This window comes from Myotis myotis, unplaced genomic scaffold (genome assembly GCF_014108235.1).
Source record: "Myotis myotis isolate mMyoMyo1 unplaced genomic scaffold, mMyoMyo1.p scaffold_m19_p_10, whole genome shotgun sequence".
NCBI lineage: Eukaryota > Metazoa > Chordata > Mammalia > Chiroptera > Vespertilionidae > Myotis > Myotis myotis.
Genome location: NW_023416314.1, coordinates 38871393 through 38891496, shown reverse-complemented (window position 1 = coordinate 38891496; position 20104 = coordinate 38871393). Strand labels below are relative to the sequence as shown.

At 38.9% G+C, this 20104-nt stretch overlaps 1 protein-coding gene across 4 annotated transcripts in view; it reads left to right on the top strand.

Annotated features, from left to right (window-relative positions):
• The window catches only part of POLD3 (DNA polymerase delta 3, accessory subunit), a 61023-nt gene extending 49882 nt beyond the window's left edge, over positions 1 to 11141 (top strand). For 3 of the 4 annotated variants that reach the window (XM_036324981.1, XM_036324978.1, XM_036324977.1), the window contains 3 exons: positions 3788 to 3894; positions 5019 to 5097; positions 10327 to 11141. In XM_036324981.1, coding sequence (XP_036180874.1) covers positions 3788 to 3894; positions 5019 to 5097; positions 10327 to 10529 — 389 coding nt within the window. In that variant the 3' untranslated portion in view covers positions 10530 to 11141. The remainder of the gene's footprint in view (positions 1 to 3787; positions 3895 to 5018; positions 5098 to 10326) is intronic. The other variant, XM_036324979.1, reaches the window with a different exon arrangement.
• The last annotated feature ends 8963 nt before the right edge of the window (positions 11142 to 20104 follow it).

The window sequence follows — 20104 nt, the reverse complement described above, 5'->3', positions numbered from 1 at the left end:
CTGTTTCTATCTCTAAATCTCTCCCTTCCTCTCTAAAAAATCAAAAATCATATTAAAAAAAAAAAAGGAAAAAAAAAGTGCCAGGAGAGTGCTTGACACAGACGAGGTTTTCTTCTTCTCCCTCCACTTTTCCTGTTGAGGTGCTCAGTAATTAACAGTAGTAATAAGTAAGATAGTCATCCTGCCTTCTCTCAGAAAGTTCCCACCTTCATTTCCTTAACTCTCTACTTAAGAGGCTATTCCTTTCTTCTCTCCCTGGCAGTCAGCACTTTTAACAATTACTCTCTTCATAAAGTAAGAGAAGGCTGAACCCAGAAAGAAGTAACATTAAGAACTACATTGTTAGGAAGAAATAGTTTTAACCAATATGTTGTCTTTGCTAAACATTTTCAGTCCTTCCAGATTGCTTATGGAGAATGTTAAGCAAATGACCCCCTTTGGAAGGCTAAGATCGGTAGTAAAAAAAATTTCCTAGGAAGCTATGATTTCCAGGAATTCTAATTACCAGTCTCTGCCAGAAAATTCTGATCAACAGTGGTTACCTTGCTGGATCCCTAAAATTTGTTTTGCTACAGTCTTGTTCTGCCTTCATTAAAGGATGCTTTCTTTTGTTGAGAGCACTGTAAGTGATGTCTCGCTACTGAAAAACTGCATATTTTTTACAGTTATACAGGGCGGGGCAAAAGTAGGTTTACAATTGTTTGTATAGAAAATAATACAATAATTAATGAATAATACAAGAATAAACTCAGCCTGGCCTGTGTGGCTCAATGGTTGAGTGTCGACCTAGAAGCCAGGAGGTCACGGTTGGATTCCCAGTCAGGCTATATGCCTGGGCTGCAGGCTTGATACTCAGTGTAGGGTGTGCAGGAGGTTACCAATCGGTGATTCTCTCTCATCATTGACTAGTGGCCTGGTGCATGAATTCGTGCACACTGAAAGGAAATTAATTAGAAAAAATATTTTAATATCGCTATTCGCCCTTTCTCTATAATAGAAGTGTTAACCAAATTCACAATTGACGCTCTATCTACTGAGCCAAACCAGCTAGGGCATGTTTGTTTGTTGTTTCTGTTTTGTTTTGTTTTAATGTCTTTGGATGAAACCTCAGTTTAAAATAATAATGACTTTGAGTTAACCCAGTAATAATGGGTTATTATGAGAATGAATGATTGCAAAGTCCAGAAAATTTTAGTTGTTTTCCCTATAATTTCTTCCTTAAAATATTTTCATTAAAAATTTTTTTAAAATACCTTAATACAATTTCAAAAATCAGATAAAACGGAAGTTTTATAATAGATAGTAACATCTTCCATCTGACTCATCTAACTGGTTGGTGCTTCTATTAACCTTCAGTCAGCCATCTGCCTTCTGTCTTCCAGGGATTTGTTGAAATTTCTTACTCATTAAGAGTGCTTGGCTTCTCTTTTGTTCTCTTCCCTAGCGTGGGGTGGGGTATTTACATTTCATTCCTTTATCATTATAATGTTTTTCTCTGGGGTGAGTGAAGAGGGAGGTATATGCTGAATCTTCTTTTTTTTTTTTTTTTTTTTTAACTAAGAGTGTATTTATTTTTTTATTTATTATTATTTTTTAAATATATTTTATTGATTTTTTTTACAGAGAGGAAGGGAGAGAGATAGTTAGAAACATCAATGAGAGAGAAACATCGATCAGCTGCCTCCTGCACATCTCCTACTGGGATGTGCCCGCAACCCAGGTACATGCCCTTGACCGGAATCGAACCTGGGACCTTTCAGTCCACAGGCCAACGCTCTATCCACTGAGCCAAACCAGTTTCGGCATGCTGAATCTTCTTGACAGAGAAGCCCCTCATCTCAGATTTAGTTCAGAAAATAATTGTTTTTATTTAAAAATAAGAAGTTACTGTTACTGTGTGTTCAGTGCCAGTGAAATCATGGTACCTATACCTCTATGGAGCTTAGAGTCTGGAGGGGGAATCTAGATGAACAGTTTCATACATTGAAGTGAAAACGGGGTCTTAGAAGGTGCCCCTAGCATTAGTGTTTTCCTTGCTTAAGTCAGGTACTTAACAGAATTGTAAATAGTGTAAGTACTCCTGAGTTTATTACTGTGGGTACTCAGAATTCCTTTTCTTTGGCTTCCTTACTGCATAAACTTTTCTCCTACCACTCTAACACACTGGGACACAGCTTTCTTAATAGTTACAGGTCAGAAAAAATGAGTGCTTGGTTCTGTGGTTTAACTTGCCTTTTGCTTGCTTGAGCACCCATCAGGTTCTAGCCTCCCAGAGCCGGGTTGATAGCTGGACCACTTTCTTTTTGTGTCTCTCTCTTGTGTCCCAGAGCCTATAAAGTTTGGGGGCCCATTTCATACTACTTGAAGTGTATATTTATTGTTTTGTTCTGGCTCTCGTTCTGCTTCACCTCTTTAGGTCATTTGGCCTTGAACCCTCCAGTCATAATTTTTAACACTGAGCTAATCAGTTGGGAGGATTTCAGATCCAAGACTTGTGCTCAGAATTTGAATACAGCCAGGAGATTCAGAGAGCAGGTGTGGCTAAGCAGCTACCCAGTCCCTTGACCAGCAATTTCTTTGTGGTGATTAAGCAATAGGTCAGCTGAGGATTTTCACTTCCCCTCTCATGGACCTTCTAAGACCACTATTTTTGGAACTATTTGGAAATGATGGGATCCTCCTGGTGGCGCTCTCCTCTCGGTGATATCACTTCTTTAGCAATGTTTCTTTCAGAAAAGTGTTCTTAGTATAGCAAAACTGGCCTCATCAGTGGGGCCATCACTAGAAATAGTTCCTATACAGCAGGGGTGGGGCACTTTTTTTTTTTTTTTTTTTTTTTTGCCAAGGACCAGTTGGATATTTATAACATAATTTGTGGGCCATATAAAATTATCAACTTAAAAATTAGCCTGCTATATTGGGTCAAACATTTAATTAACTCACCCCTATTACCTTGGCGGGGCCAGACCAAATAATTTCGTAGGCCTTATATAGCCATGGGTCAGATGTTCCCCACACCTGCCATACAGCATAATAAGCAGGTCTTAGTTGTTAGAGCTCTAATTGTAATCATTTCAAAGATGACTCCCCTCCCCCGCCCCCCAAGTTTATGCTCTTAACATCAGCTGGAAAGTTTTAGTCTAACAAACATCTCAAGTGATTGCAAAGAATCCTCAGACCACAGTCACAAAGATTCTGGCATGGGACATGGGTATGATCTGAGATGATCTCCACTTACTTGATCTTAAGAGAAAATGTCTGGTCCTGAATGGTGAGGCAGCATGGGATAGTTGGAGTAGTAAGGTTGAGAAATCAGATGGACTTGCTTTAAAACCTTCTGCCTCAGTTATAAGCTCGTGACCTTGTCTAACTAACCTCTCTGAACCTCTGTTTACTCAATTCTAATGTGTGAATAATAATATTTGTCTCAGGATTGTTGTGAGGATAAAGTGAAACAATGTGATATACATGACTCATAGGAGGTGATCAGCGGATATTTATAAAACAACTTCATACCTGACATATCTGTAAAATAAGATTTAGCTAAGGTCATCTCTAAGGTACATTCCAGCTCTAATGATTCTTGATTCTCTAATTTTCTTTGTATAAAATATGTATTTTTTAAGGATATATTTGTGTAGAGATATGTAACTGCAAAGTCCTTGGTTGTCATGAATTACTGCCTGCAAAATGTCCTTTGCTGGATATGGAAACTGAGCCAGTGGAGAAGGCGACGTACCAGATAGTGCCTGTAGTTCTCTTACCTAAGCTTGTTTCATAATTTCAGTCCTACCAGATTCTCCTGGGGTTTATGAAGCTGAGTCACCATCCCCACCACCTCCTGCATCTCCACCTCCTGAACCAGCGACTGAGCCAGAGCCTCCTTCTGTCAAGGTACAGCTTTACTGGGATGGCTACCTTTCCATGTGTTCTTTTTCACCCAAGGGCCTAAAACTGCTGTGTTAAATCTTCTCTGCTGTATACTTCACAAGTGCCAGTAGATGGCTCTTGTCTCATTCTCTCCTATAGGTTGTAAGAAGACAGGGTAATATGTCTTCTCACTTGACATGAGATTTCAGCTGTCGGTCAAAGTTTCAGAGGGAGCTCTTTGTTTTCCATGACCTCCAGCATCAGGGCTGCTGTGCTACCCAACTCCCGTTGGAATTGTGCAAAATGAGGTCTTGCCTGCATCAGAGCAAAGTGTGTGAAAGATAGAACAAACAGCTTATGCATGTTGGTTACTCTTCCGGAAAAGGGCTGGATGAGAAAAGCCGGCAACAAATGGGGAAATGTAGTTTATAGTGATCTCTAGCCGCATCTTGTCTGTATCTGTTAGTGTAAATAATGAAGAGTTGAGAAGATGGGTGCTGTCAAGTTTCTTTTTCCTTTATGTCTATCATTTTTCCTGAATTCATTGTATTAAGACTGTCATTTAAATTTTGCATTGATTTCTTCATTAGCTGAAGAGCATATGGGATTAAAGACCAGTGGAGATAAAGGAAAGTAAAATACCAGTTTGAGACTAAATTAGACAGGCCTATGTTACAGTGTCAAGGCTGAAATAGCAAGTATCTACAGCAGGGACAGATGTCGTGGAAATCTCTGGTCTGTTTAGGGGCCTTCCCTGTGTGCTCCCATAATACCTGCCTTGGCCCTCCAGTAATGCCTTTATCAAAATGGTCTATTTTCCTGTCTGTCTTCTCCATTAAGGTTCTTGTATTATTGGTCTTTTTAACCCATGGTGCCTGTACTGCTCAACAAAAGTATGTTGTTGAATGAACTCAGATTTTTGCTCAATATGTTACTTTTCTTCTCATGAACAATGAAACATCAAGCCTGCACATACAATTACCATAACTTGTCTGTGTGGTAGGGCTGGCCCTCTAACAGGAAATGTGTAGAATTCCTCATTCAGCTTACCATCATGGAGTATTGGAGGTTGCTTGTTATAAATTAAACTTCTATTTTTCTTTGTAGTTTTATTGGTCACCTTAATGTTATAACCTCTGATCTTTCAGAGCTTAAGTGGAGAAAACAAAAGAAAACGAAAGCGGGTGATGAAATCTAAAACCTTTGTGGATGAGGAAGGCTGCATAGGTAAGAAACATTTTGGGTTTAAATTCACAGGTAGTTATTACCACGGATAGGCACCATGATCCTTCATAGAGCAGCGTGCCTCAGACTTGAGTGTGCATGTGACTCACCCCCGGTGGTGCTGCCTGTCTGTGGCCCACACTTGGAATAGCATGGTATGAGACCACTACAAGTAAAGGTAGAACACCTGGTCTTGTCTGGACCATACACTATAAAAATAAGCTTTGAGATCTTGGATGAAAGTTGTCACCTCTGGTGGGGAATTTCTTGATCTATGGAATGGAGGTAAATTTTCCATTTTGCCTACATGTGGGTTATTGTGAAGATTCAGGTGAGGTAATATATCTAAAAACACTTTCGAGATGGAAATTACAATACCAGTTTAAGATGTTATCATTGATGTTGAGAAACATTGGTTTTTTTAGAATGGTTGTTTTATACATTTGAACAGTTGGAAAAGAAGCTTCTACAGATGATTAGACTGAAGAGAGTGTCATGAGCCTTTGGTATTTTGTTCCATTTGTTTTTCATAGAGGTTTGACTCTTCCAATTCACTTCCTTAATATTTCCTATTTGTAAGCCATGCTGGGTAAAAGAATGTGCTTTTTATGGAGGGCTAGAGGGGAACAGAATTTAGGCTTTGAAACAACCTAAGTATCCATTGACAGATGAATGAATAAATGAATGAAGAAAGAAGTTGGGATGTGTGTGTGTGTACAGAATATTATTCAGCCATATAAAAAACATGAAGCCCTAGCTTGTTTGGCTCAGTGGATAGAGCATCAGCCTGTGGACTGAACAGTCAAGGGTTGTGGGCTCGATCCCCAGCACAGGGTGTGTAGGAGGGGGCTGATCAATGATTCATCATTGATGTTTCTGTCTCTCCCTTCCTCTCTGAAATCATTAAAAATATGTGTATTAAAAAAACATGAAGAAATCCTGCCATGTGTGACAACATGGATGGACCTTGAGGGTATTGTGCTAACCATAAATCAGACAGAGAAAGACAAATACTGTATGATCTCTTTTACATGTGGAACCTAAAGAAACAACTCAGACAAAGCAATCAGATTTGTGGTTACCAGAGGCAGGGGGAATAGGAAAAAGGTGGTTAAAGGCACAAACTTCTACTTACAGGATAAGTAAGTACTAGGGATGTATGTACAGTGTGATGATACTGTTAACCACTGTTGTATGATGTATATGAAAGTTAAGAATGTACCTGAAGTTTTCTTCACAAAGAAATAACTTTTGCTTTCTCTTTTTGTTTACCTATATGAGATAATGGATGCTACCTACTAACTAAACCTACAGTGGTTATCATTTTACAATATACAGTGGTGTACTTCAATTTTAAGAATTCAGGCTTTGAGTCATTGGCTTATCCTTCGGCCATGTTTCAGCTTGTTGTACCTTTTCCACAATTGAACCAGACTTCTGTGGGGCTTTTAGAATTTGGCCTGATGGTATGCTCAGATCCTAGTACTATATTTCTATACTTGAAAGAGTTATGGGTGAGCCTCTTAAACCTGTTGTTAGTTGGATTAGCCCATAATTGTTGTTTCTTCTCTTCTGTGGCACCTGCCACAGCTTGGTTCTCCTAGAGAAGTATTTTTTCCTTTTTTTTTTTTTTTTTTTTTACTTTTATTCTTGTTCAAATTTTTGTCTCAAAAATATTGATTGGCTGAAGAATCAGTTTTTCCTAGGCATTGTGGTTGTTAAAACTAGTGAGGACATAAATTGTGAACCAGGTTTCATTATGTCCCACCTCCCATTCCTTTGAAAAGACCTCTGACATTTTAATTGTAGCATGTGATTGGGGAATAAAATTCCTTACATGTGCAAATTCTGTCTTTGCAGTGCCAGATTTATTGTGAGCCTATGAATTCTGAACTTTGAGTAGTAGTCTTTTTTGTTTTGAGTCTTCTAATAGTGCATTTTCAAGCTTCTTAGTTTGACTGTTAGTGGTAATATAGGTATTTTCTGTTAAATTTCTTTTAACTATAAGAGGACAAAAGCATCAGTGCTAGTTTCTTTCTTTTTCTACTCCAAAATAAAAATGTCAAATCTTTGTGAGTGTTCATTGGGAATTTGTGGCTAATTACCTATTGTGTTTTGTTCAAAAACTGTACTCAAGTTTTGGCCAGTTATGGGATGTGGACCTTTTTGCAGTCTTGTCTCCAGACAAGACTTTTAAGAGCCTTGGATGCAACAATGAAAACTATGCTCACATAGCAGTTTGGTGTTTTTTGTTTGTTTTTGGTGTGTTTTTTTTTTTTAAGGTTTTTAGTCCAAGTTCAACCTAATGAATCTTGGCTTCTGTTACCAACAAAGGAGTTCTGCTTTCCTCTCTCTGCTCAGACTGTTTCAGATGTATCGGCACAGTGGCCTGCCCTGTCCTGTGCTTGATCAGGGTTGGTCTCTGGGTTTGTGCAGGGACTGATAAGTTTGTAGTGGACTTCTGGACAAGGTGAATTTCTAAAGCAAAACAGTTGATTGAAAAGAATTGTGATGTTTAACCCATGCAAAATGGGCCTTTTTATTTTTTTCAAACCGGGACTTTTTAAATGGTATCTGAGAAAAATGGCCTGTTATTCAGCTAAAATAAAGATCCTGTATTTTTAACTTAAATCCCTTTTGTCCTGTAGTTTGAAGTAGCTACAGCTTTGAGTATAGAAAATGTTCCTTTTAGCTCATAAGGTATACTCAGTGTGTTGCCCTGACTGGTTTTTAACCCCCACCCTCAAGCAATCTCTTGTGCAAAATTGGCAATGAGACAACCAGTGGTTTCATTAATAAGTAATGAAATAATGAGCTAATTGATGCTGGAGCTTAATATTGTAGACATGCTGCCATTTGAATACAGAATATAGCTTATGAAGGAGCAATTAGTAAGTTGTTTCTTCTCTCTGTATAGATGCTCTTCAGACTTTGAGATACTGAGTAAATACATAACAGCTTCTAATTTTGTTCCAGTAACCTAGTTACATAATGCTTTTGAAGTTGCGTACAAGATGGGGGTGGTGTTATGGGATTGTAATTGCTGAATAGGTTTATCAAGGAAATTCCCTAAGTATTTTAGAGCAACATTTCTCAAACTTTGAGTAGATGCATGACTTGAAACCTTGCTAAAATTCAGATTCTGATTCAGTAGAACCTGAGATTCTGCATTTCTAATGAGCTCATGGGAGTTTCTAATGCCCTCTTGTCTGTGGAACAAAGTTGAGTAGGAAGGCCTTTGAGAACACTTAATACGTATTTAACGCTTATCAGTGTTTTTAGCCTCTAAGTTGGCAGGAGGCAGCAAAGTAAATTCTGGGCTTTTGAAAGTAATGACAAATCTTGGCAACTCTTGGGGAAGGGACTGTTAATTATGCAACCTTAATGACATGAGAGGGAATAAAGTGAAGGAGTAGCCAGTTGACCACCAGCATAGCCCACTGCGAGGGAGGAAATAGCATTGAAGGGAGCTTACCAAAGATTACTACGTGCACCTGTACGTTCTGAGGCAGTGTTATTCCCACTTAATGGAAGGAAAGGGAAGTGACTCTCAAGACGAGGTCCCCAGACCTGCTGAATGTGAAACTCTGGAAACAGAGTCCAGCAGCCTGTGTTTTAACAGCCCTCCCGGTGATTCTGATGCACGTTGAAGTTTGAAATTGTATAAATGCCAGACTAGGAATTAGAACATAGATATGTTGATTCCAATGCTTATGCCTGTAGAACAATGTGACTAATATATTTTATTAGAAATGATCATTGTTCTTAAATGGGAAAAAATACCTTTCACTTTAATCACCTGAGCTTTTATTATGTATATTGGGTTATTCTAGTCAGCTAAGAAAAAATGTTTTTCTACCATTTGCTGCAACCAGGAAGGCTGAGGAAGAATTTAGATGACATTGGTTATACAGCTGCTTCAGCTCTCTAAAGTCACAGGAAGGTGGCATTGTTCTGTTTCTTGTATTGGTATATACATTGCAATAATATTAGAGAGACACCTCATCAATTCTGCGATATGGTCTGTGCCCTTTGGGGCTTTCTTATAATGTCTGTTCACTAGTATAATGCTTTTCATTAGGCAGGTTTCATTGAGTTTTATTGGCAGGGGGAAAAGTAAAATATGCCTTTGGCTGATAGGGAGTAAGAGAATTGGTAACTATGGTTCTCATTGTATCATGGTCCTTCCGTAAAACTATCAAGTTTTGCCCTAACCGGTTTGGCTCAGTGGATAGAGCGTCAGCCTGTGGACTGAAAGGTCCCAGGTTCGATTCCGGTCAAGGGCATGTACCTTGGTTGCGGGCACATACCCAGTAGGAGGTGTGCAGGAGGCGGCTGATCAGTGTTTCTCTCTCATCGATGTTTCTAACTCTCTATCCCTCTCCCTTCCTCTCTATAAAAAACCAATAAAAAATATATTTAAAAAAAACTATCAAGTTTGTCATCTGATAGAATTTGCTTGGGACAGTTCTCTTTATGATGTAAACTTAGACCACATAAATCTTGGGTTAATTAGTAGTCATTCAAAACCAAGAACTGAACAGTTGATCTCCAATTCTCTGTACTTAGGATGTGCAGAGAATGAGTGACATCAGGATAGAGCTAGTCAGAGACTAGACAGGATCAAAACTGGCAAATAGAGCAGAGATTAAGACCAGGAAAATGATCAGTGGAAAGAGGCAAGCACCACTGAAAGCTCAGGAAATCAAGCAAGACCCAAAAGCAGGACTGGGGCAGTCAAATGATGAAGGCCTTGGACAGCCCTGCCTGGCGCAGTGTTGAAAGTAGGCCTATGAACCAGGAGGCTGCCATTTGATTCCTGGTCAGGGCACATGCCTGGGTTGTGGGCTTGATCCCCAGTGGGGGATGTGCAGGAGGCAGGCAATCAATGATCTCTCTCATTGATGTTTCTCTCTCTCCCTTCCTCTCTAAAATCAATAAAAATATATTTAAATAAATAAAGATATGGGACATAGCAGTGAGGGAATAAGGGTGAGTATTGATTCTGAACCCCAACTAGAGACTGTGATCTCAAGATGCCACATACTTGCTACCTGAGGCTGGATCTGATCTCCCAGTGGGAGGAAACTTTGGTGGTAGATGAGCACACCTTCCTTGATCAGAGTGTCCGGGGGGGATCTGGGTGAACAAGACTTCTCATTCTTTTGATAGAATAGTATTCTAAATGACTCAGCCCACTCATGTTTCATTTTTTTCCCCTTATTCTACCAGTGACTGAAAAAGTCTTCGAGAGTGAATCCTGCACAGATAGTGAAGAAGAACTTAAGATGAAGACATCTTCCATACACAGACCCCCAGCAATGACTGTGAAAAAAGAACCCAAAGAGGAACGAAAGGGCCCCAAGAAAGGGACTGCTGCTCTGGGCAAAGCCAATAGACAAGTGTCCATTACTGGCTTCTTCCAGAGGAAATGAACTGCTGTCTCTGTAGGTCAGAGATGTGGATGGTCAGGGAGACGACCAAGACATACAGACTCTCACTTACTGTGTAAGTTCATCCAGCGCCTCACCTCACCTATGTCAGAAGACTGTTCTTCCATCTTGAAAGGTTTATACTACTGGCTTTTAACCAAAAAGAAATCACCTGGAAGCAAGAGGCAAAAGAATATTTAAAAAGCTGTTACCTTCTAATGACATTTTTAAAGCACAATCTTTGACCTGTCCAGGAGAAGAATTTCTCAAAAAAAAAAAAAAAAGGAACAGGTTTCAGAATTATCATTATCACTGAAGCCATTTAGTGGCTAATCCACTGCACCCGACCTACCTTGTGCCCTGATGCACTTACGGCTCAGGGAGTATTCCTCTGTGTTCCTTTGTATTCCATGGACTTGTGTGGGTATTTTTTTTATCCCTGAATTTTACTGGATGTGTTTACCACTCCCCTTATCATCCCTTCCCCACTAACACAGTTCTGTGTGAAGCCGTGTTCTGTAAGTCTTTTAAATCGTGGTTGGACTGAGGCTGAAACAGAAATCTCCCTGTAATCCTCTTTTCCTCCATTATAAAGTACACTGACACCTGGCTGCATACCAGCTCACTACTTGTGTTTTACCCCTTTCACAAAAGCTCTCTAGACCTTCATTCGCAATTAGTGGTTAGGGCAAAGCCTCAGGCGGAGCGCAAATAGAAACAACGATGTATTCAACTCCACCAGAAATTACTTAGAGTCAGCACTGACAGCATTAGAGGAAGGTCCTGTTGCTGACACAGCGCGCACTTTACACTGTTCTTATGATTTTTGTGTCCTCCCCTCTGTCCCTTCCCACATGCAGTATGTAACAGTTAAGTAAAATTTCTTCTTGAGGAAACTGAATGTTCAGAAACAAGAATTTCCTAAGGTCATGAGGAAGAGATAAAAGCACACATTATACAGATGTTGCTCCTCTGTATGTTTAACCCTCCCGTTTGCCTAAAAGTCCAGGTTCCCCCAAAAGAGATGGAGAGACTGAGTTGTTAGTAGGACTAAACTGCTATTAAATAAAATATTTTCATTTGTTACTTAAGGAAAGTCATCTATTGCAGTGATAGCTTTTAACAACTTCCATTCTGGCCGCACAGTGAGCTCAGTGGATGGAGGTGGTGTGGCAGTGGCTGCAGTGGGCTCTGGGAAGGAAGCACAGGCGTGGCTGCTGGTGTGATTCATTGCGAAGAGACAAGGGATGTCTGACTTCTTTCCATCTTGGCCCGGTGTGTGTCCTAAGTGAGCAGTCAGCCATCTACTGTTTAAAGTCAGTATTGTGAGGGACCTTGGATTAAGAGCAGTTTCTTGAGCAGGAGTCACCAGGGCTCTCTAGCCAGGCACCCATGGACTTGATTAAGCCCAGAGGTTTGGGGGATGAGTCCTGGCATTACACCTAGGACTTGTAAAGGCAGAGGCTTTGTGTAGCAAGCTGAGTAAAGGATGACATATTCCAACCTCTCCTTTTTTAAATCCAGAAGGATGGAGAAAAAGAGGGAAAGCCTGGACCTTTACAAAAAGTTTCTAGAGAGGGATCCCGTTTAAATGGATATTTTTGTCATTGCCTCTGGTCATTTTTCTAAATTGAAGTGAAGAAAAAATCAACTCAGTCTTTTTTGTTGTTGTTGTTATGCTGAGATCTGTAGTAAACTAAACTTAGAATTGGAAACCTCTGGTGCTGGTTAAAAGGAAAATGCAGATTCTGTGATAGTGATCCTGTGATTATCATTGCCTCTGGTCATTTTTCTAAATTGAAGTGAAGAAAAAATCAACTCAGTCTTTTTTGTTGTTGTTGTTATGCTGAGATCTGTAGTAAACTAAACTTAGAATTGGAAACCTCTGGTGCTGGTTAAAAGGAAAATGCAGATTCTGTGATAGTGATCCTGTGATTACTGTGCCCAACATGCTGCCTAACCTCTGAGCTGTCTGCAAGATTTAGTAAGTGGTGGCTTTTTTTTTTTTTACACAAAACTCTACCATATTATCCCATGAGTTCAATAAATTTGAGAAGTTGTTTTAAAATAGTTCAAACTGAATGTCTGATGAGTCTGTTATTTGACAGGATGGCAACAGTGTGCAGTTATTTAAACTGAACAGGAACAAGGCTGTTTTTTAGTTTATATTGTTAAAAATTGCATACCCATAGTCTGAGATGGACAAGTTATTTGCTGCCTTCATCATTTTTTCAGCCCTGTGGGAAATCTTAGTTCCAGCCAAACTCATTTTTTTAAGTTCATTTAGAAGAAAATTTAGTCCTGATCTTGCACATTGTATTAGTTTGGCTTCCTTACTTGCTAGCTGTGTGACTTTGGGCAAATTCCTAAGCCTCAGGTTCTTTACCAGAAAAGCTAAAAAGACTTACCATGAATTGTCAAGACTGAAATAATGTACAGCATACACTTAGTGTACAATGGCAGCACATAGGTGCTCTACTAATGGTGGCTTCCTTCCTGATGTCATAAATGATGCATTTAGCTCCTAACTCTGAAATGTTATCAAGGATATGACCCAGATGTTAGTCTTTCAGAGTCATCATTCTGGCTATAAATGTGGTCAAAGGGGGAACACAATGGTCTGATTTTGGAAAGGTTTTAGAGAAATTGGATATATTCCAATTGAAAGAAAGTGAGATTTATAGATGGCTGTATTTACTATTCATTAAAACATTTATTGGGTGTCTACTCTGTGTCAGGCCTCTGACCTGGTTACTAGAGGATATAATAGAATCGTAGATTTGCCCCTGTCCTCACTAGTGGAAAAGATAAGCCAGTAATATAAAATAATGTGGTGAGTGCAGCGACAAGTTAGCACAGGGTCCTCTGAGAGCTCATAGGAGAGGAGGTGTGGAGGAAGTCTTCCTAGGGGAGAGAAGCCAAGCAGTTTTTTGAAAGATGAGTAGGATTTTACCAAGCAAAGGCTCTAAAAGGATTTCTCAGGCAGAGGAGTATGGCTTTGCGGGGGAAATGGACTGTTGAATTTAGGAATAGGGAGAAAACCTATTGAGAAATGAAGTTGGGGTTCCTGCTAAGGAGTCTGGATTTTGTTTGAAAAATATGATTCCAAGTAAAGAATTTTAAGGAGTAACAAGTTGATTCTCATTTAAGAGTGACAACTGGGACAGGTACAAGATGGCGGTGGCACAGGAGGACACTGAACTTGCTCCCTCTTCACGAGTACCTGAAATGTATACCTATATAGAGAGCAGTTCCTCCTGAGAGACAACTAAAGACTGATTGAACACCTTCTGCACAAAAAAATGAATTAAGAAACCAAGTAGAGAAGGCTGCGTAACCACTGGAGCTCTACACGATTGGAGGAGCTGGTGAGCGCCATTGTTGACAACCTCCTCCACCTTGGTAGAGTGAGCAGGAACTCTATCCAGGTGCTCTGGCATACCTGCAAGATAGCTGTAGCACGTTCCCAACCACACTGCTCAGAATCCATTTGGCCCAAACGGAACAAGCAGGATCAACCACATGCACATGGTCTCTCTGCCCAGAGCTGCTCCAGCTGGGCAAGCCAACACCCATGCACAGTAAGCATCTGCCTGGCTGCAACCAGCCTGCCATAACTACCTGGCACACAGTCCACACAGATATTGCTTCTACACAAGATCACTTCACAACAAATGAGAGATGCCTTATAGAGAAGACTGGGGAGATGTAGTTCTCCAGGATCTGTGGAAAATCTCCATTAGCCGAAGTGCTGGTGAGCATCATTGCTTACTTCCTTTCTACTTTCATAGAGTGAGCAGGAGCTCTCTCCAGGTACAGTAGCCCTGTAAGACTGCCACAGTGCATTCCCAGTCACATTGTCCAAACACATTTTGTCTCTGAACAAAGGGAACTAGCAGGATCAATACATTATTACATGCACCCAATCTCCCCACCTGAAGGAACTGCAGCCCAATAGGCTGGTGCACCAGTTGCATAGGTCCCCTCTTGGCTCCAACCTGCCTGTCAAAACTACTGACATAGAGATCACTTCTACACAAGGCCAGTTTTTCAAGACTGGGAAAGATAACTATTTTGTTTGAATGACAGAAATTAACATAGGAAGTCAAAATGAGAAGATAGAAGAATAGTTCTCAAGTGAAAAAAAGGAGGAAAAATCCCCAGGGCAGGAGAAGTGGGGGCAGGGAAACCCTAATGAAATGGAAATAATTTGCTTGACAAAGGCTTAAATGATTATGAGAATGCTCACCAAATTTGAGAGTGGAATAGAGGAATTTAGGGAAAACAACAGAGTTAATAAAGAACCAAGCAGACCTAAAGAATGCAGTAACTGAAATGAAAAATACTCTAGAAGGAATAAACAACAGATTAGCTAATACAGATAAAAGAATCAGTGACCTGGAAGACAGACTAATGGAAATCAACCAATTAAGTCAGCAAAATATAAGTACTTTTTTTTTCTTTTCAAAAAAATGATAATTTAAGGAAGCTCTGGGACAACATCAAGCACACAAACACTTGCATTTATAGGGATTCCCAGAAGGAGAAGAAAGATAATGGAGCAGGAAGTTGATTTGAAGAAATAATGGCTGGAAACTTTTCTAACCTGGGGAAGGAAATGGTCATCCAGGTCCAGGAAACATGAGAGGTCCAAATAGATGAATCCAAAATTACACCAAGACATACTGTAGTAAAAGTTAAAGATAAATAGATAATTTCTGGTGACGGTGGTGGAGTAGGTAAAAGCTGTGTTGTCTCCTCCAATGACCACATCAAAATTACAACTAAATTATAGAACACCATTGAGAACTACCTAAATACTAGCTGAACAGAATTTCTGTACCAAAGGATATAAGGAAAAGGCTATGTAAAGACTGGTGGGAGGGGCAGAGACATGAAACAGGCAGGTCCCATACCTATGGTGTGGTGGCTAAGAAGCAGGAGGTATATCTCAGCTGTGGAGATCCCCCGAGAGGAGCAAGGCTTCCCAGTCCCAGACCTGTCTTCCTAGACCACAACTCTATGCCAGGAAGAGAAGTCCCCACAAAAATGGCTGTGGAAACCAGCAGGGATTGTGGCTGAGTGAGATAGAGAGCTGCTGGAGACCAAGCTGTAACAAGAGACAACGAAGAGCATTTCATAATGATAAAGACATCAACAAGAGGATATAACTCTTGTAAACATTTATGTACACAATGTAGGAGCACCTAAATATATAAAGCATATATTGATAGACATAAAGGAAGGGATTGACAACAATAGTAGGGGACTTTAACAACCCATTGACATCAATGGATAGATCTTCCAGACAGAAATCAACAAGGAAAGAGCAGCCTTAAATGACACACTAGACCAGATGAATTTAATTGATATTTTTAGAGCATTTCACACAAAGCAGCAGAGTATATAAGTATATATTCTTTTCAAGTGCACATGGAACATTTTCCAGGATAGACCACATATTAGGACAGAAAACAAATCTTAGTAAAGAAGATTGAAATGATATCAAGCATGTTCTCTGATTATAATCATATAAAACTAGAAATCATTTTTTCAGAAAATTAGAAAACAATGTGGAAGCTAAAAAAACATGCTACTAAACAATGAATGTGTTAACAATGAGATCAAGGAAGAAATCAAAAGACACCTTGAAACAAATGAAAATAAAAACACAATGACTCAAAATTTATGGGACATGGCCAAAACAGTTTAAGAGGAAAAGTCATAGCAGGCCTACCTCAAGAAATAACAATAACAACAAAAACCTCAAACAATCTAACCTTAAAGGAACTAAAAGTAGAAGAACAAAGCCCAAAGTGAGTATAAGGAAGGAAATAATAAATATAAAAGTGGAAATAAATAGAGTCTTAAAAAACAACAACAATAGAAAGGATCAATAAAACCAAGAGCTGCTTCTTTGAAAAGAGAAACAAAATTGATAAACCTTTAGCCACACTCAACAAGAAAAAAAAGGGGGGGTTCCAAATAAACTCAGAAATGAAAGAGAAGAAATGACAACTGACACACAGAAATACAAAGGATAAGAAAATACTTTGAACAATATTATGCCAACAAATAGGACAACAAGAAATGGACATGAATGAATTCCTAAACACATACAATCTTCCAAGACTGACTCAGGAAGAAACAGAATCTGAAAAGACCAATAGCTACTAATGGAATTGAATTAGTGAAAATAAAACGCACACACAACACTCTCAACAAACAAAAGTCTTGGACCAGATGGCTTCACAGGTAAATTTTACCAAATATTCAAAGAAGACTTAATTTCTATTCTTCCTAAACTATTCCAAAAACTTGAAGGGTGCTAAGGCTACCAAACTCATTTTATGAGGCCAGTTATTACCCTGATTCCAAAACCAGATGAAGGCATTATGATAAAAAAAAATTACAGGCCAAAATTCTTAATGAACATAGATGAATAAATTCTCAACAAAATATTAGCAAACTGGATTTAACAATACATTAAAAGGGTTATATACCATGCCCAAGTGGAATTTATTCCAGGGACACAGGATGGCTCAACATCTGATATAAATCAATTAACATGATACATCAAATCAACAAAATCAAGGATAGAAATTATATAATCTTAACAGATGCAGAAAAAACTTGTGACATAATTCAAAATCCTTTTATGATAAAAACTCTTAAAAAGGTAGTTATAGAAGGAACATTACAGAATAAAGGCTATAAATGACAAACACAACTAATATATTCAATGGTGAAAAATTGAAAGCTTCTCTAAGGCCAGGAACAAACCAGGTATACCCACTATCACCACTTCTATTTAACATAGTTTTGGATGTTACTAACCACAGCAATCAGACAATAAATAAGGAAGTAAGTAAATAGTATCCAAATTGGAAAGGAAGAAGTAAAACTCATAATTTGCAGATAAGATGATTCTATATATACAACAGACTCCACCAATAAACTATTAGGACTAATAATTCAGTAAAGCAGCAGGATACAAAATTAATATTCAGAAATCAGTTACATTTTTATACATCAATACCAATGATCAGAAGAAGAAATTTTTAAAAATCCCATTTACAACTGCATCATCAAAAATTATAAAATACCTAGGAATAAATTTAACCAAAGAGATGAAAGACGTAAGATATTGAAAAAGAAATTGAAGAGGATACATATAAATGGAAGGATATACCATGCTCATGGATAGGAAGGATTAATATTAAAATATTTTTATTACCTAAAGCAAAGTATAGATGCAATGCAATACCTATTAAAATACCAATGGCATTCTTATAACTAGAACAACTAATATTAAAATGTACATAGAACCACAAAAGACCCTGTATAGGCAAAGAAAACTTGAGAAAGAACTTGGGAGGTATCATGCTCCCCAATTCCAAACTGTATTATAAAGCTACAATAATCAAAACATATCCAGTATGGTACTGGAATAAAAACAGACATATAGATCAATGGAATAGACTACAGAGCTATGCTGACAGAACTGACGCCATCTTGAAGCTAATCCACCAGCTTAATTTGTGAGTGAATGAACCAGTTTCTTTGAACCCCTCCACATCCCCTGGGTGGACTCTGGATTGTGTACAGAGGCTTTGGGTTAATCATGGTATTTCCATTGATGCTTCCTCTGGGCCAAGACGCCCCTGAAGTTATCTAACTCTTAGCTCACCTTGGTGCCGGAGCCTCCCACTATCCACTCTCTGTTTCCCTTGATCACCTACATATTCCTTTCCTAGCTCATGGGTTCATATCTGAGTGGGAATAAAAATGGGTGGTCTAGGGGGTAAAAGACATGGAGATATGAAAGACTTGCTGCTACCCAGGACTGCATTTCTGTAAGTAAATTTCCTATTAAACTCATTAACCAACAAGCTGGACTTCTCTGCCTCATTCTTTGGTCTCTTGGCTCCGTTAGCATTTGGGGGCCACGTTGTATATACAACCTTTTCATGGAACAAAAGCTCAGAAAAAAATCCATATGGTCAGTTAATCTAAGACAAAAGAGGTAAAGATATACAATGGGGTAAAGACAGGCTCTTCAATAACTGGTGTTGGGAAACTGGACAGATCCATGTTAAAAAAAAAAAAAAAAGTGGACCATTTTCTTGCACCATATACAAAAATAAACTCAAAATGGGTTAAAGGCTTAAATATAAGACCTGAAACCATAAAACTCCTAGAAGAAAACATAGGCAGTAACTCTTTTACGTTGGTCTTAGCAGTATCTTTTTGGATATGTCTCATTCCCTCCAAAGGAAACAAAAGCACAAATAAGCAAATGGGATTACATCAAACTAAAAAATTTTGCACAACAAAGGAAACCATCAACAAAACAAAAGACAACCTACTGAATGGAAGAAGATATTTTCCAATGAAAATTCGATAAGGGGTTAATATCCAAAGTATATAAGGAACTCGTGCAATTTAACACCAAAAAAAATCCAATTATAAAATGGGTAGAGGTCCTGAGTAGACATTTCTCCAAAGAGGACATGCAGATGGCCGACAGATGAAAAAATGTTCAACATCAAGATGGCTAACAGAGTGGCTACAATAAAAAAATCAACAAGTACTGGTGAAGATATAGAGAAAAGGGATGGTAAATTGGTACAGCCACTTTGGGAAACAATATAAAGATTCCTCAAAAAATTAAAACTAGAGCTGTCATGTGATCCACCAATTCCACTTCTGGGTATTCACTGGAAGAAAGCAAAAACATTAATTCGAAAAGATATGTGCACCCCTATGGTCATTGCAGCATCATTCACAATAGCTGAGATCTGGAAGCAACCTAAGTGTCTATTGATAGATGAATGGATAAATAGATGTGGTACATATCTACAACGGAATTCTACTCAACAATACAAAAGAATGAGATTTTGCCATTTGCAACATGGTGGCCCTAAAGGATATTATGCTAAGTGAAATAAGTCAGATAAAGAAAGACAAATACCACGTACCACTTATAGGAGGAATCTAAAGCAAAACACAGAACAAATGAACATACAAAACAGAGAGAAACCCATAGGTACAGAGGACAAGCTGATGGTTGCCCAAAGGGAGGGGGTGGGAGAATGGGTAAAAAGGAAAAAAAAAAATATTTTAACAGAGTGACAGCTGGCATTTTGACTTTGTGTGCTATATTGTGAGTGTTTTACCCACACATGCACACTGGATCTTAGTTCTGGTAGTATTAAAATGAAAGTTCAAATGGGATTAAAGCAAAATGTCATGGTTAAAATAAGGCTGCTTGGCAGCCAGTTTAGACAATTGCAGTATTTGCTTTGTTTCCCCCCATCAACATAGATTTCTCCAGCAGAAATAATTTGTTTTAAAAAAGTGATTTTAAAAGCTAGTCGTTCTCTGCACTCTGTGATAGGAGCCCCTACCCACCTCCCTGGAATAAACGGTGGGGGCGGGGGGAGAGGGAGCAAGTGGAACAGCTCCCCTCCTTTTCTATCTTCGTTTCTCTAAGAAGACATTACTGATTATACAGGAGAGAGCTGAAGAGCAGGGCCATATAAGGAAACGAAATACTTTCCCCAGGACCTGAGTAG